This window comes from Drosophila eugracilis, unplaced genomic scaffold, assembly GCF_018153835.1.
Source record: "Drosophila eugracilis isolate 14026-0451.02 unplaced genomic scaffold, ASM1815383v1 contig_2088, whole genome shotgun sequence".
NCBI classification, from domain to species: domain Eukaryota; kingdom Metazoa; phylum Arthropoda; class Insecta; order Diptera; family Drosophilidae; genus Drosophila; species Drosophila eugracilis.
Window position 1 is genome coordinate 1,258,802 of NW_024572964.1, and position 14,551 is coordinate 1,273,352.

The 14,551-nt window shown below is 46.0% G+C and overlaps 6 protein-coding genes across 7 annotated transcripts; 3 read left to right on the plus strand and 3 right to left on the minus strand.

Moving 5' to 3' along the window:
* Window positions 1-251: 251 nt before the first annotated feature.
* On the plus strand, window positions 252-1,379 carry LOC108102784 (alpha-tocopherol transfer protein). The gene is made up of 3 exons (XM_017207945.1): window positions 252-568; window positions 632-1,004; window positions 1,057-1,379. The coding sequence occupies exons 1-3, from the start codon at window positions 252-254 to the stop codon at window positions 1,315-1,317; spliced, it is 951 nt and encodes a 316-aa protein (XP_017063434.1). The 3' UTR covers window positions 1,318-1,379.
* Window positions 1,380-1,494: 115 nt separating this feature from the next.
* Window positions 1,495-3,011, plus strand: LOC108102781 (alpha-tocopherol transfer protein). Its single transcript, XM_017207942.2, has 3 exons — window positions 1,495-1,823; window positions 1,885-2,257; window positions 2,318-3,011. The coding sequence occupies exons 1-3, from the start codon at window positions 1,522-1,524 to the stop codon at window positions 2,573-2,575; spliced, it is 933 nt and encodes a 310-aa protein (XP_017063431.1). The 5' UTR covers window positions 1,495-1,521; the 3' UTR covers window positions 2,576-3,011.
* Window positions 3,012-3,128: 117 nt separating this feature from the next.
* LOC108102849 lies at window positions 3,129-9,512 on the plus strand. Its single transcript, XM_017208046.1, has 6 exons — window positions 3,129-3,267; window positions 3,942-4,199; window positions 4,257-4,503; window positions 7,059-7,185; window positions 7,262-8,664; window positions 8,721-9,512. The coding sequence occupies exons 2-6, from the start codon at window positions 3,993-3,995 to the stop codon at window positions 8,924-8,926; spliced, it is 2,190 nt and encodes a 729-aa protein (XP_017063535.1). The 5' UTR covers window positions 3,129-3,267; window positions 3,942-3,992; the 3' UTR covers window positions 8,927-9,512.
* On the minus strand, window positions 4,541-5,731 carry LOC108102850 (glycine-rich cell wall structural protein 1). Its single transcript, XM_017208047.1, has one exon. The coding sequence runs from the start codon at window positions 5,653-5,655 to the stop codon at window positions 4,726-4,728; it is 930 nt and encodes a 309-aa protein (XP_017063536.1). The 5' UTR covers window positions 5,656-5,731; the 3' UTR covers window positions 4,541-4,725.
* Window positions 9,286-13,559, minus strand: LOC108102848 (kinesin-like protein Klp61F). 2 transcript variants are annotated; one of them, XM_017208045.2, is made up of 7 exons: window positions 13,461-13,559; window positions 13,219-13,396; window positions 12,854-13,154; window positions 11,150-12,482; window positions 9,875-11,085; window positions 9,565-9,816; window positions 9,286-9,471 (listed from the first exon to the last, which is right to left on the minus strand). In XM_017208045.2, exons 2-7 carry the CDS (start codon window positions 13,296-13,298, stop codon window positions 9,448-9,450), a joined length of 3,201 nt encoding a protein of 1,066 aa, XP_017063534.1. In that variant the 5' UTR covers window positions 13,299-13,396; window positions 13,461-13,559; the 3' UTR covers window positions 9,286-9,447. The 2 variants fall into 2 exon arrangements, with proteins under 2 accessions (XP_017063534.1, XP_017063532.1); XM_017208043.2 differs by having other exon boundaries at window positions 13,451-13,559.
* A 163-nt stretch (window positions 13,560-13,722) lies between these two features.
* LOC108102779 (DNA replication complex GINS protein PSF1-like) lies at window positions 13,723-14,496 on the minus strand. Its single transcript, XM_017207939.2, has one exon. It carries the CDS (start codon window positions 14,421-14,423, stop codon window positions 13,815-13,817), a length of 609 nt encoding a protein of 202 aa, XP_017063428.1. The 5' UTR covers window positions 14,424-14,496; the 3' UTR covers window positions 13,723-13,814.
* Between the last annotated feature and the right edge of the window lie 55 nt (window positions 14,497-14,551).

Genomic DNA, 14,551 nt, shown 5'->3' on the forward strand with positions numbered 1-14,551 from the left:
AAAATATTTCACAAAATAAATCTTTAAGCAACTAATCAAGTAAGGTATATAAGGAATAGCAACACGTTAACATATGTTTTGCCAATCTACTTCAGAACTTGCCAATAACATTGCTAATCGCCAGCCAGATTAGTCGGATCTTATCGCTTGTGGCTTTGAATATTATTAGAGTGTTTTGGCCATTTGGAAGTGCATTGTCGGACTCGAGTGCTTGATATTTTGGTTAGTCTGCAACTGAAAGCGCTACCAAAATGATTGAAGGCTCTAATCCCATTCGCCCCTTACCGCCGGCTCTTCAGAAGGTGGCTATCGAGGAGCTGAACGAAGTGCCAAGTCGAGTGGAATCAGACGTAGCTACCTTGAAGGAATGGCTGAAGAAGCAACCTCATATCTGTGCCTGTCTCGAGGATCAGTTCCTGGTCAGCTTCCTCAGAGGATCCAAGTTTAGTCTGGAGAAGGCCAAGCAAAAGATTGATCGCTTTTACAGCTTGCAAGCGGTAATACCTGAGGTCTTCAACGAACATCGCTTGGCGGATGATTCCCAGGTGCTGGAGATTATCCGAATGGGGTAAGCAGTGCTACTTTCCTTTCAATGGACTTCAACTCTATCCTTCGAATGGTATCCTTGCAGGGTTATCTTGCGCATTCCCCTTGACAAAGAGGATACCGGGCCAGCTGTGACCATAATTCGAGCTGGTTCCTATGATATCAATAAATTCAAGTTCCAGGACATCATTCGAGTGGGTTCCATGTTTGGCGAGATCATGATGCTGGAGGACGATAACTCCTCGGTCAGTGGATACCTGGAGATTATGGACATGAGTGGAGTCAGCGGAGCGAACCTGTTTGCCCTCCAGCCGCAACTTCTCAGCAAATTCTCGGCCTATGCAGACGAGGCAATGCCAACGCGCCAGAAAGGAATCCATTTCATCAATGTGCCCAAGGCTTTTGAGATCGGCTTCAAGTCACTGCTGGGATGGTTTCCGGATAAAATTAAAGAGAGGGTAGGATCCTGACAATTTCTTTGGGACATCATTGTAACTGTCTTCTTTCCAGGTCTCAGTTAGCTCCGACCCAGAGGCTATCTTTGAGCGAGTTCCCAAGCATTATCTTCCAGTGGAGTATGGAGGTACTAAAGGCACCATGAAAGACATAACCACCGAGATGGAGGCTAAGCTCTCCAGTTATCGCAGCTACTTTGAGGAATGCCAGCATTTCGGAACAAATGACAAGTTGCGCGAAGAACCCTTGAAATTGGATCCCGCAGAGAGCCACTTCGGGGTAGATGGCTCTTTCCGCCGGTTGGTCATCGACTGAATCGGTTAAAATACCTGTAAACTCATCTGGGCCATAAAGCCATAATAAAACGCTTTCGATAAGCTCTGCTGTTCTTCTTGGCGACTATTTCATTGCATGGTTATCAGTTTTCAGGCGATAGCTTATCGATTTCAACTTGAACCTCACAAATGCCAGGTTGACCATCAACATTCGCTCGTCGACCGTCTGAGAGACCCTAACAAGATGCCGTCTATCCGCCCGTTGAGTCCTGAGCTTCAGAAGACTGCCATCGAGAAGCTGAACGAGGTGCCAAATAAGTTGGACGATGATATTGCCGCCCTGAGGGATTGGATTAAGCAACAGCCCCACCTGAAAGCCCGCACAGATGATCAGTTCCTGGTGAACTTCCTGCGCGGCTGCAAGTTTAGTTTGGAAAGGACCAAGGCCAAGATCGATAAGTTCTACACACTCCGAACAAAGTACCCAGAGTTTTACCTGGGTCACAATGTCGATGTAGAAAAACTGCTGGATATCTTTAAGCTAGGGTGAGTTCATTGGAAAAAGACCCCAAATCTTTCACTTACTAAAAGTTGAATCATTCCCTAGTACTATAGTTATTCTGCCACGTCCTCTGAACGATAATGGGCCGCGTTTGGCCATGATTCGCATGGCTTCATACGATCCGAGCAAGTACACTTTCCAGGAGATAAATCGCGCCGGGGGTCTCATGCAGCAGATTATGCTCGATGAAGATGATGTGGCCATCGTGAACGGACTTATATCCATTCTGGACCTTTCCAATGTCACCACGGGGCACTTCCTGCAGATGACCCCCTCATTTGCCAAGAAGATGACCGTGTTCCAGGAAGAAGCTCTGCCCCTTCGACCACAGGGAATTCACTTTATCAACACGCCCAATGGCTTCGAGACTGTCTTCAACATGATCAAGCCCATGATGTCGAAGAAACAGCAAGGACGGGTAAGTAGAAATGTGAATGAAAATTAAGTAGTATACTATATACCCCTTCTACACCCATAGCTCTACGTCCATGGAACCAAATGGGAAGCCCTCTATGATCAGATCCCCAAGAAGTATTTGCCAGTGGAATACGGAGGTGAAAATGGCTCAATTTCGGAACTCTTGTTGGATTGGGAGAAGCGTATTCTGGCCTACAGGAACTACTGGGAGGAGGAGAAGAACTACGGAACCGACGAGAGCCTCCGAGTGGGACAGCCCGTCGACTTCGAGAGCCTTTTCGGACTGCAAGGCTCTTTCCGGCAATTGAATGTCGACTAAGGCCATCAGCCCTCAGCCAAATTACTAAAAATAGTCTCAGCTGCAGCTCTTATCTTAAGTTACAAAGGTGTAGGAACTCAAGTACCCGAGTTTAACTTGAATCTAATCGGTTTTTGATAAGCATAGAGATATGAGCATAAAAACAAACAAGGAACTTGACTCAAACTGAAATAAATATAGTTAAATGCCATTAAGTTAAAGATTATAGCTTAAATTATAAAAGCTAATCTCGTGTATATGCCCACAAATCCAACAGGAAATCACACGGATTATCAGATGAAAAGGGGGACCACCTGTATCAGCTGCTTGGAAGAGTTCTTCAAACAGAGAGTCGGCATAAACAAAACACAAATTGGGATCCACGCGAGAGCCAAACAATACGAAACAAATGAAAAGCCAGAGAAAAATCGAAAATAAATGTTTTTCCAAAACTGTATATCTGCGGAACACAAGAGAACTTCGCGTAAGACCAAAAATAAACCAATTTCCCGAGAGATCCGAGAGTCCATCTGTGCAGTGGCGATCCTCAGTAAGAATTTGTGGGTACGGATCGGTGCGTCGGATCTTTGTGCGGACCGAAACGGATCGGTGGGGAAGAGATAGAGAGTGAAGGAGCGCTAATACAGCATGGAAATTAAGTTGGAAAACTGAAAAGTTTCCCTCAGTGCGAATCAAAAAGCGATCTGCGATCGGTAATCACCATCAAAAGCATTTCCATACCCAATCCCGATGGGCTAATAAATTACCAGCGCTAATTGGCCAAATGAAATCGAAGTTCATAATTGCTCGGACTTGTTATGTAGTCTCTGTCTATAAGCAAAAAGATTCAGAAGAGTTCTCGACAGGCGTGGCACGAGATTTGACGATGAGATGAATGCCCCCGCCGGGCAGTGTTACCCAAAATAGTCTCATGGAGTCGAGTCTTTCGGTGGCTTCCGCACCTAATCCCCTCGGCTCTTCGGCCTTGCCCCAGCAACCCAAATAAATAAATATTTGGACATATAAACATCTGTGCCATAGAGCTCTGTCTGGTTTACCTTTTGGCTTCTCAGTAATTTCTCCTTCGGAGATTACCAGGGAAATCGGACTCGATAAAAAGGGATGTTTATTTGGAGGCGTTAGTTTAATTGTTATGGCAGCCTTATCCTGTTCATTTTCCTTCATTTAGGGAACTTTATGGCCATAGATTACAGTTCAGATACTAGTAATATTGCTTTCATATTCATTATAAATAACCCAATTCCTTCAGAGGATCTGTCCAATAAACATATCCAAATAATTATTTCTCAAGGGTATTTGCCTTGTCGACCTCCAACTCGTCGGCCCCATCCTTAATTTAGTTTCTTTTGCATTTCATAATTTACAGCCAGTCGAGCGGTAAATTAGCCAAAAGGAAGGAGAGCAGAGGAGGGCGACCATGTCGGGTAGGCGGGCCCAGTCTTTGCCGGCGCACATGTTGGAGCCAGCGAAGCCGGAACGCGGACGTTGTGTGGCTGCCATATGCTTCTCATGGAAGGTGCTCACCTGCATTGTGTCCCATGTGCTGCTCGTGCTTCTCGTCGTTTCCTATTGCGTAGGTGGTGCCTACCTATTTCAGCACCTAGAACGACCCCACGAACTGGAGGTAGGTGGGCGATCTTACTAAGTGAAAAGAAACTAAACCTATTCCATTCTTGTGCAGGTCAAGCGTGATATACAGAATCTTCGCTTTAATCTCACGGAGAATATTTGGCTTCTGTCAGATGATGCCGTGGTCCTGAGAGAAAGCGACTGGATGGCCAATGTCAGTAAGCATCTGGCCAATTTTGAAAAGCAGATTCTTACGGCTATCAAGGCCGACGGCTGGGATGGCGACGAGGACCTGCGCAAGTCCCAGTGGACCTTTGCTGGATCCCTGTTTTACTCCATCATAGTAATAACCACCATAGGTGAGGAAATCTAAGAACCAAAGTCTTTTAAACATAGTTGGGTAAGGATTGGGATTTATTTTCTTAATCTAACACTAAGCTATGTCTAGGATAAGGGAGCTATTTACAACTGAGCCTAGAAGGAATAGTTTGATAAGGAATCAATGGGCTTATAAATTCGATTGCAGATCTTTTTAGTTCAGTGCGAAGGACTGCTTCTCTTTGAGCTCCAAGTTCGTCTTCCTAGACCTTCTTACTTAGCTTATCATTCACCTTCCTGGGTGAGGCAGCCACACTTTTAGCGCTTTTACCCTCGGCCGCAGCTGCGGAGTTCTCGTCGTAGCCGAAGCCTCCTAGAGGCGGAAAACTACCACCGTACCCAATACCACTGTTTCCAACTCCTAACTGACCCAAGCCCAATCCTCCTGCTAGGCCGTAACCCTCGGTGTACTGAGGTCCTCCAAACTGTTGATTAGGGTACTGTCCAAGCCCCGGAAATTGTCCTCCTGGGGCCGCAAACTGATTACCATTGAAATCTCCTCCTGGATAAGAGCCATACGGGTATTGTCCGGTGCTGGGGAATTGGTTTAAACCAAGTCCATTGCCCGGGTAATTGTTAAAGCCACCTCCCACGTTAGTTCCGGGGAATCCAGCACCGGGAAGTCCCTGTCCCACTCCTGCATATCCTCCAGGATAACCACCAATGCCATTCTGAGCTCCCGAGAATCCGCCATAGCCTGGCTGGTATGGGCTGGGGTACAGCTGAGGTCTTCCAATGATTCCAGTGGGTCCTCCGGGTCCCACTAGCACTCCCGGATTGCCGCCATAGCCTCCAACTCCTCCAAATTGTCCAGCATTAGTCTGCCCACCGTAGGGATTGAACTGACGGGTGCCGACGTTGGGCGTATCCGAACTCCGTGTGGGTTCCACATCGGCATAATCCTCAATCTCATCGTTCTCTGGTTCTCCTGGAAGAGGTCTTCGTGTGGTAGGCTCCCGTCTCAGCTTTTGGTCATAGGAATTCCTTATGGGGGAACTGCGATTGATGTCCCGAAAGGAGCGCTCCCTTCGATTGTAAGATCGCCAAACCCACTGATCTCCATCTTGCTCCGAAGACTTGGCCGCCACTAATCCAAGGAGGCCTAAAGCGATGATGAGGCAACAAATTTGCATGATGGTTTCGCTGTCTTTGTTTGTCCGACTTATTCGATCACACAGTGACCCGTATTTTGCGCTTGGTCGCGGCAAGCTCCCGCAACAGAATAGTTCGGATATGCGACCGGCGCACGCTACTTATATAACCGCACCCGAGAACCGAAAAAAAAACAGAGACATCAGCGCCGATGACGACGCACAAACTCAGTCAAGCGACGAGGGCAGCCGCAGGTGGGGATTTGGCGACTGCCCGGCCAATGAATCAACGATCGTGCCAGACGCTTCAGAAATCTTGGGCCCACGTATCGTATCGTTGATTCACCTGAAGCGCGACCAGATTGCCGAGAAGAGGAGCGCGTTCCGCCCAGGAACCAATGAGGCAAGCGGATGATTCGGGCAGTTGGTTTTGTCCACTCGGTAATCACGTTGAAATCGCATAAATCATTATGTAATTGCTCATTGATCGACCCAAAACCCCATTCCTGGAAATCAACATGACTTGGTAAATATTCCCTTTTGCAGGGCCCAAGTCACAGGTCAAAAATCCAGTTCGGACACAGTTAGGTGAGCACCCAGCACGTGGGTGACCTCTAAAAATGGGTTCGTTCCACGGGTGGTGATGGGCCGGAAAGGGAGCGAGGGTGTGTGGAGCGTGTCAAATGAAACCAAAAGTGGAATCGCTGCCATCCAATTGTCTGTGGTCAAAACAACGGCAAGGTCAAACGCCACTGACCGATCGTGATTATCTTTTCTGACGGTTCAGATTTAGATTTTAACGATGGGAATTTCAGATTATTAGTATACCCTAACAAGGAGCATAGTGACTCTACTTAGAAGTTCATTTATAATCTGTATGAAATAAAACCATTCGATTTTAGTTCTTAAGATACTTAAGCTTAAAAGAGAATCTTTCCTACGAAAGTGCAATAGTTAACCAGTTTAGGGCATTTAGCACATCGACTTTAAGCTGTATAAATTTTCATTAAATAAGTTTATTAGCTCCAGCTTTTGATGATGGAAGCTTCGTTTTAACTTTTTCATTTGCACAATTCCCCGATATGGATTTATGGCTAACACACAAATGGGTTTAGTGACCGCCTCCCATCAGATAGAATTTAGCAAGAAGGCAGAAGGGGGCAGAATGCTATCTATGAATTTGCACACTTCCGTAAAGACCAAAAGCGGCGGACTTGAAATACCATGTTGGCAATTGTTTGCTGTTTGCTTTTTGGGAGCGATAATGGGCTTGGCTTGTACAAAAAGAAGTGCAGACAGATTAGACCTTAGCGGGTCTTAGACTCATTAGTATTTCAAGAACTCTGCGGTCACAAGGTTGAAGGTAAAGCCACGATCATGACTTAAAATCAGACTTACCTTTTTGGATTGGAGTAATGTTAAATTCTTTATCATATTCTGGACAGGCTATGGCCACATATCGCCGCGCACGGATTGGGGCAAGGTGACAACGATTTTCTACGCCATCGTGGGCATTCCGCTGATGCTCATCTGCCTGTCCAACATTGGCGATGTCATGGCCACATCATTCCGGTGAGTTGAGCTGGAAGATGTATGAACCTAGTTCAGTACAGAATAGGCTACTAACATGTACCTTGACTCCCAATAGGTTTCTGTACTGGAGAATTTGCTGCTATGTGTGCACCCGCACTGCCAAACGTCCGAGGAATGCCCGATCCCGACAGAGATCAATGCGCTCCCAGCGACACGCTCGTTCCCAGCCGCCTCCGTCCTTCCGGCGCTCCATGAAGATGACCCAGCGATCAGGAAATGACTCCGGACTGGGTCCCTCTATGGGCCATGCTTACTCCGATCCGGAACTTCGCACCATGGGCAGAGGATACGACGACCGCGAGTTCGGACATCGGAGCAGTGGGGGTGGCCGTAATCGTCGCCAGCAGCAACATTCATACCATGATCCTCGTCAGCGACACACTATTTACGCGGATGAGTACGAGACCCAGACTATAAACCGATCCAATCGCTATAGCAGTCGGCAGAGGCAACGAGATCGCATGAGGGACAGACACACAGTGGAAAGGGAGCGATATTCCAGATCCCATTTGGATGCAGGATCCATTGAAGACTTTAGCGACATGCCACCGCCTACTAAAAGAGCCGCCAGTGTGCGCTCAGTTCGATCGCCTCACAATCAGGATTCCTCGAAAGCTTCCAGGGAACTGCATCGTCTTCATTCGGCTCCTGGAAGGAGTAGGGCCAAATCCGTGGATCCCAGGCATGTTTCCTCCCACTACGAAGATGTGGATGAGGATGTGGTGAGGAAAACACCAATTATACCAAATAGGTACGCCCTCGATGACTTCGGCAGCGGTGGCAATAGAAGGCAGTCAGCGCCAAGAAGTCAATCTATGCCGAGATCTGCTCACCAGAGGCAACGCCAAAGAGATCGGGAGAGAGAGCGATCCCCGCAGCCACCACCTCATAGTTCTCATAGACAGAATAATGGCAGAAGAGCCGGAAGTCTGGGCAGGCAATCTTCTCGATATGGCAACCATCTTGAATTACCCGATTACGACGCTCCTCCACCAGGACGAGATCATCGTCGGGATAGACGGGGTCACTCCCAAGGACGTTACGAGGACTACGTGGAAGAAAGCTTCGATGAAGGGTCCCTTTATGGTGACAATAACTACGAGGATTATCCACCAGAACGCCATCACTCTAGAAGTCGTGAACCCAGAAAAAATCGACGACGGGAACGAGCTGAACGGTTGCCTCCCTCCCCGAGAATTATGTCACCCATGGGCTTTCCAGTCCAACGGCAAATCCGACGACGTCCGAGTTATGACTACGATGAGGATGACTCGATGAACGGGGATGAGTACGGTGACTATGGAGATCTGTTGCCCAAGGATCGACCCGTGCCCATTTGGCTCTGTGTGTTTTTGGTGGTCAGCTATATCCTCGGAGGAGCGGTCCTTTTTGCCTACTGGGAGAAGTGGTCCTTCCTGGACTCCGCCTACTTTTGCTTCATTACTCTGACCACAATCGGTAAATGTGCTCATACATTTCATTAATACTTCTTCTGATGTTATATTTCTTCTCAGGATTTGGAGACTTTGTGCCTGCCAAAGGAGTGAAAGATGAATCGGAGCAGTCCATTGCTTATTGTTCGTTGTACCTTCTCTTCGGCATTGCCTTGTTGGCCATGAGTTTTAACCTTGTCCAGGAGGAGTTCATTGCCAATGTCAAGGAGGTGGCTCGTCGTCTGGGCATTCTCAAAGATGATGACGACGAGCAGGATGAAGATTAGTCTTAAATAGTTAGGTTATTAAAAATACATCACTTTTGATCATTAAAATTAGGAAGGATACACTCATTGATATAAAAATGAATAAGTTAGGCATTTGGAAACAATTTGAATTTGGGAATGAGATTATATTTAGAAAATGAAACAAATTTTTTAACCTAAAGATGTTGATTTAGAGGCTCTTTAACTATACGGAACCGATTCGCTTTCATAATAACGATAGGTTTTCTTACTTTACATAAATAGATCGAAAAATAAAGAATTTCAATTATACATCGAACTTCGACATCTACCGAAGTCTCTTTATGTTAAAGGTTTAATAAATCTTGAACCGGCAATCGAACTGAAGCCTCAAGGTTTCGTTAACTTTACATACTAAGTTTATTTAAATAATAAATGTACGAAATTCCAAGATTGATATACAGACTAAAAAGAATATCCAGAAGAGCCAAGCAAACAAAACGATTCGAATTCCACTAACGTCAACGCGTTACAGGGTAGAGTACTATTGTCATCAGACGCGATCAGGCCACGTTTTCTTTGTTGTGCTAAAAATATTAAAAATAAATAAAATTGATATTTTATCCGGGTCATTTGTTTGTTTAGTCATTAGCATTTGTGCACTTGATCTCTTGACTTACCCTGTCGAAGGCGGGAGAACCTCGAGGAGACGATTTTCTTGGGGTAAGGGAGCGGGACAGGGAGCTACTGCGTTTGCCACCAGAGGCAACCGGAGGTTTAAGAGCATTCGAATTGGAGTTTCGAGTAGTGCCGCAACCACGCTTCATATTAACACCATCCACGGGATCAATTGGCGTTGAATTCATTATAGTTTCGGTTTCAGATAACTCCTGGACGGAATGCAGGGAGTCCTCATTTTCACCCTCGCTGCACTGCGGAATGCGAAACAAGTTTTAATGGTTTTAATAGGCACTATTTGTGGGTTATTACCTCATCTATAGTGGCTGTGGTGTCCAGGTCCGACCAGTCCTGTTCCTGCCGATAGCGCCTTACAATCTCCTGATGCGGCGACGTGGCCACCAGGGTGCGTGGATAAACAAAGTCCCTTTTGGAGGGAGTGGTCCCAGTCGGTGCATATGTCTTTAACTCGGTCTGTTGGAAGCGAACAAGCTCCTGCTCACAAATCTGCAGTTGCTGCCGTTGGAGTGCGGCATGCTCGGTGGTTTGCCGTGTTAATACCTGCACAAGATCTGTGGCTACAGTGGAATGCCCAATAAAACGCTGCCTGTCCTCAGTAATGATCTGCTGTCTCTCGTCCACAATCTGATCCAGATTAGCATTGTTTTTCTCTTGCAGCGCTTCCATCTGATTTTTACTCTCTAGACAGATGAATTCCACCTGCTGATGGTGCAGGCGACTTGAACCAACATTACCTTCCGTTTGCTTCGTGTCTCCCTGGTTGAGATTTGTCATATGCACCTTGAGCATGGAGCAGTTGGCAACACTTTGATCTAGACAGAGCATTCCCGTCTCCATTTGACTGCTAAGCTCTGCTTGTGCGGCTTGAGAAGCTTCAAAGCCCAATTTCTGGTACTCTTGTATACCGGTTCTAGTGTCATCGATCCGCTGATTCCTAGTCAGCCGGCTTTCCTCCATCTTGTTGAGGCGAGTACACATGCTTACATTGTTTTTGGCTCGCAAGTTCTTGATCTGATCCATTTGCATCATCATCGACTCGAGAAGAGATTCTTCTTGCTGTGCCAAAGCTCGTTCGTTGGCCAGTTCCTCTTGGAGCTGCTGTAGTTCCTCCGCATCTGGTAAACTCATTCCACTGAGCTGCTCCAACTGTTGGTGCACTTGTTTCACGTGTGTCTCCAAAGACTGCGAACTGCTATCGATGATTTTCGAGAACTTCTCTTGCATGGAGTCCAGCATGGTTTTGTGTCGCTGGTTGTTTTCCTCCATCTCCAGTAGGTTTGATTGAATTTCCGTGCTCATCAGAAGCTGTCGCTGCTGTAACTGCTCCATTAACTGGGCAACAAATTTCTGGGAGTGCTGATCACTGATTTTCAAGATTTCTGCCATAAACTTGTTCTGGACCTGCACCTGATCTTCTAAAGATTGGGTACAAATCTTCTTCAACATTTCAATGCTCTTGCTGACACTGGTTGAGAGGCGCTGGCTCACATTGTTGGAGTTGGCTATAGAATCCATTAAAAGACATCAGTAAAAAAGTGGAGACAAAGAGGGTATTTTGTATCTTACCAATCTCCTGACTCAGGTGCTCCTTAGAGGCTGTCTGCTGATCCAGATACAAATTTAAGCTGCCACCGATCATCTCCAAGTTGTCTTGCATGCGATCTTTAAACTGATCACAGGATCTGCGAATCTTGTCGTCGACATCACGCCTTCTTTCGATAGTCCCATGAAGCTGATGGGTGTCGTCGGTAGCGAGATCAGCAGCGGCCAAAATTTCCTGCGCTTGCGTTGTCAGCACCTGCTCGGTCTTGACGTGTGAGGCCACCAACTCCTTTTTCTCCTTGTAGCGCCTCTTGGTCTTTGTCAGAACTTTTTTGGTCAGAAGCAACGTACCCTTCGTGTTCATCAGGTTTTCCTCAGTCTTTTTTAGCTCCTGAGTTTTCTCCACAAGGCTCATGCTCACCTCGCTGAAAATCTTTTCTTTATTCTGAAGTTCATCTTTCAAAGCCTTCAGGAGCAGCATCTTCTCGTTCAGTTCGCGGTTCTGGGAATCTAACTTCAAGGTAATCTCGCCGTAGGTTTCCTCGGCCAAGTATATTCCATTCTTGTCCCTAGCTGCCATAAGATCCCTTTTGAGCTTATCTATTTCCTCGGTGTATTCCTTGAGTACCGTCTTCTTGGTCAGTTTCTGATTGACTTCTGGTTTATTTTGAATGTTTTTGGCCCTATGGGCGTATTCTAAAGTGCTGAGGGTCTCCTCGATGTCTTTGTGACCCGGTGATATAGTGGCTATGATGGAAGTCTTAGTCCTGCCACCCAAAGATTCTTGGAGCAGCCTAGTAAGCTTTGACTCGCGATAGGGAACATGAGGAGCGCGGTCTACCAAAGCGGTTATAACTCGTCCCAGAGTCAAAAGACTCTGATTAATGTTTACTGTCTCCCGCACACGTATTCCCTTTTCGTTGCCCGCCTTGGAAACGTTCTCACTGCCAGCCAAATCTACCAGATTTAGCTTACCGATCTTCAGCATATCTTCTCCTTCGATTCCGTTCTCTCTGATGTGCACCACTATAGAGAATACTGTGTGCGATCGAGAGGATTGGGCATTCATCAATGTCGTGGCCGTCTTGCGGCGCTCTTTACCCTTCTCCAACAGCTTGTACACATCATCCTTGCCGTGCACTGGTATCTCCTCCAGTCCCTGGATAATAACCGACCCTTTCTTGGCGCTGTCATCGAAAATGCGTATCTTTGTGGTATCGTCAGTGGACAGCAGATCGCAAAGCTCTTCATTGTACAGCTCCAAGTAGGAAATGCGCATGGTGTACTCCACCTCCATCAAGCGGAGCTCGTCGAAAAGGTGACTCACTGCCCGCGGTATTATGCCAATATCAGAGTCCTAAGCGGGAAGTCGAAATTAAAAAGATTAGATTGCTAGTTCCTGGAATAGAGAAACCGGTTTTTATGCCCTTGGACCATCTTTCTAATATTAGCAAAGAACGTCTTTGGGATTAAAGCAACAAAAAAAAGGATGTTATGATGCAAAACCTTTGGTTATTTGACCTGTTATTTAAATTAACTAATCTGATTTATGGATAGTGGAATGCAAAGCTAGCTGATATAAAAATATTTTATCTCTTCCACGACTCTAGTACTAACTGACTGAGACAAGTTTATAGCAGACTATAATATCCTATAGCATAAATGGTAATAGTTGGTATCTAAGGATCTTTAACATCTAACTTTCTCTGATCGCAATAAGAAACTTACATCTTCCCAGGAGGATTTCAGTTCAGCGGTCTCGTTGCCGACCATGGTGTGCGTTTTGCCCGTTCCCGTTTGCCCATAGGCAAAAACAGTGCAGTTATAGCCATTTAGAACCTCTTCGATCAGCGGAGACACCACGACGGAGTAGACATCGCACTGCTTGGATTCGGGGCCAAAGCTGCGGTCGAAGGTGAACTTCTTGGTGAGCTTGGAGTCTAGCGTATGACGCGTGACTATTTCCCTTGGCGGCACCACATCCACGACTTCGGCGGATCGAATGCATCGTTCCCGGGAATTGAGTGGCCTACAGAATAAATATAAGATATACAACTCACGTTTCCCCAATTTGATGCAAGACACAAACTTACCTGACGCGCACATACACCTGGATGTTTTGGTTGGATTTCTTTTGCGGCTGGCGCGACGTATTCCCAGCAGATATGTCCATTGTTATCAATTAAATTAATTAATTTATGTTTTACCGCGTACAGTCCAAAATATGACGCCAGGCGTTTGCACTTGTATGTGTAGTCGTGTGTGTGTTTCCTGGAATGTCTTGTTTATTACTGTTTTCTGAACTTAGCGGGGATGATCTTTAACTACTATTTACAAAAGGAATAGTCGAGTTAACTATTTTTCGCACTAATTCCGATGAGAAACTTGGGCGCAGCGTCTCCGCTTGTCCGTTCAATTTGAAAATAATGCGCAATTCGTGTGACCACAGCGCGATATACTAGAAAAACCATCTACGCTGAGGAAAAGTCCCTTCAGTGTTGGAAACTGTTCCGGGCAGTTTAAAAGGCCTTTAATTTAAATTTTATAAATTCAGTAACAACATATAAGTACTTTATTGTAATTAAATAGAATGACGGTACGGTGTAGTTTTTTATTATCGTGCTCATTTTCTAAAAATACCATTAAAACCATTTACTTATATGTACTAAACATTATTAAATTATTTAATCTAAGCAATGTGGTGCAGTATTCCCTGCCGCACAAGAGATTCCACCTGAGCCCTGGGCAGATAATGCTGGCTGTTCTTCTTTAGGTGGATAACCTCGCCGTCGTCCAGCTCGAATTTCCCGTAATCCTCCATGCATCGAACCTCTATGTAGAGGGATTTTGGAGGACGGAGGTTGTTGGTGAGATCAATGGGCAAACCTTGGTTATAGCCCGCACTGCACATGTACGAGGCCAGGGACTTGGAGTAGTTGTTGAAGAAGTGCACCTCTGGTTCACATAGCGACTGTTTAATGTCCACGGGAATTATGGGTCCAAATTCCCACCTTAAGGCCTTGATCCTTTTGCATCTTTCATATAAATAGGCTAACAGGCACCTCTTGTTTCTCTGGAGAGCTGCATGTCTGTAGTTGAGTAGCGGCCACAGGCTCCGGTCCCCAGAAGCATTGTAGCTCGATGCCTGGGCCACGTTCTCCTCGAATATCGCCTTGATCTCCTCCAGAACCTGGCGCACTCCATCGTCATCAAAGGCGGGAATGGTCTGTGAGGATCTCTCTAGCTCCTTTAGAAGGTCAAAAGCCTTATCTCCAAACAATTTAGTTTGTCGGCTCATTGTTTTTCCTATTTGTTATTTGTTGACCTGGTGATGGGTTCGCGCCAAAATGTTGGTATCGTTACGGCTGGTATCGATTACCATGTAAGGAAAGTATTTTTTACTGCATACTGCATACCGTAATATAT

Bases quoted from the DNA above. Each gene is read 5' to 3' on its own strand.
- LOC108102784 (XM_017207945.1), top strand. From the start codon at position 252: ATGATTGAAGGCTCTAATCCCATTCGCCCCTTACCGCCGGCTCTTCAG. The intron at 569-631 runs GTAAGCAGTGCT...GTATCCTTGCAG, and splicing joins CTGGAGATTATCCGAATGGG to GGTTATCTTGCGCATTCCCC. The intron at 1,005-1,056 runs GTAGGATCCTGA...TCTTCTTTCCAG, and splicing joins CGGATAAAATTAAAGAGAGG to GTCTCAGTTAGCTCCGACCC.
- LOC108102781 (XM_017207942.2), top strand. From the start codon at position 1,522: ATGCCGTCTATCCGCCCGTTGAGTCCTGAGCTTCAGAAGACTGCCATC. The intron at 1,824-1,884 runs GTGAGTTCATTG...ATCATTCCCTAG, and splicing joins CTGGATATCTTTAAGCTAGG to TACTATAGTTATTCTGCCAC. The intron at 2,258-2,317 runs GTAAGTAGAAAT...CTACACCCATAG, and splicing joins CGAAGAAACAGCAAGGACGG to CTCTACGTCCATGGAACCAA.
- LOC108102849 (XM_017208046.1), top strand. From the start codon at position 3,993: ATGTCGGGTAGGCGGGCCCAGTCTTTGCCGGCGCACATGTTGGAGCCA. The intron at 4,200-4,256 runs GTAGGTGGGCGA...ATTCTTGTGCAG, and splicing joins AACGACCCCACGAACTGGAG to GTCAAGCGTGATATACAGAA. The intron at 8,665-8,720 runs GTAAATGTGCTC...ATTTCTTCTCAG, and splicing joins CATTACTCTGACCACAATCG to GATTTGGAGACTTTGTGCCT.
- LOC108102850 (XM_017208047.1), bottom strand. From the start codon at position 5,655: ATGCAAATTTGTTGCCTCATCATCGCTTTAGGCCTCCTTGGATTAGTG.
- LOC108102848 (XM_017208045.2), bottom strand. From the start codon at position 13,298: ATGGACATATCTGCTGGGAATACGTCGCGCCAGCCGCAAAAGAAATCC. The intron at 12,483-12,853 runs GTAAGTTTCTTA...CTTCCCGCTTAG, and splicing joins TGAAATCCTCCTGGGAAGAT to GACTCTGATATTGGCATAAT. The intron at 9,817-9,874 runs GTAATAACCCAC...CGCATTCCGCAG, and splicing joins CCACAGCCACTATAGATGAG to TGCAGCGAGGGTGAAAATGA.
- LOC108102779 (XM_017207939.2), bottom strand. From the start codon at position 14,423: ATGAGCCGACAAACTAAATTGTTTGGAGATAAGGCTTTTGACCTTCTA.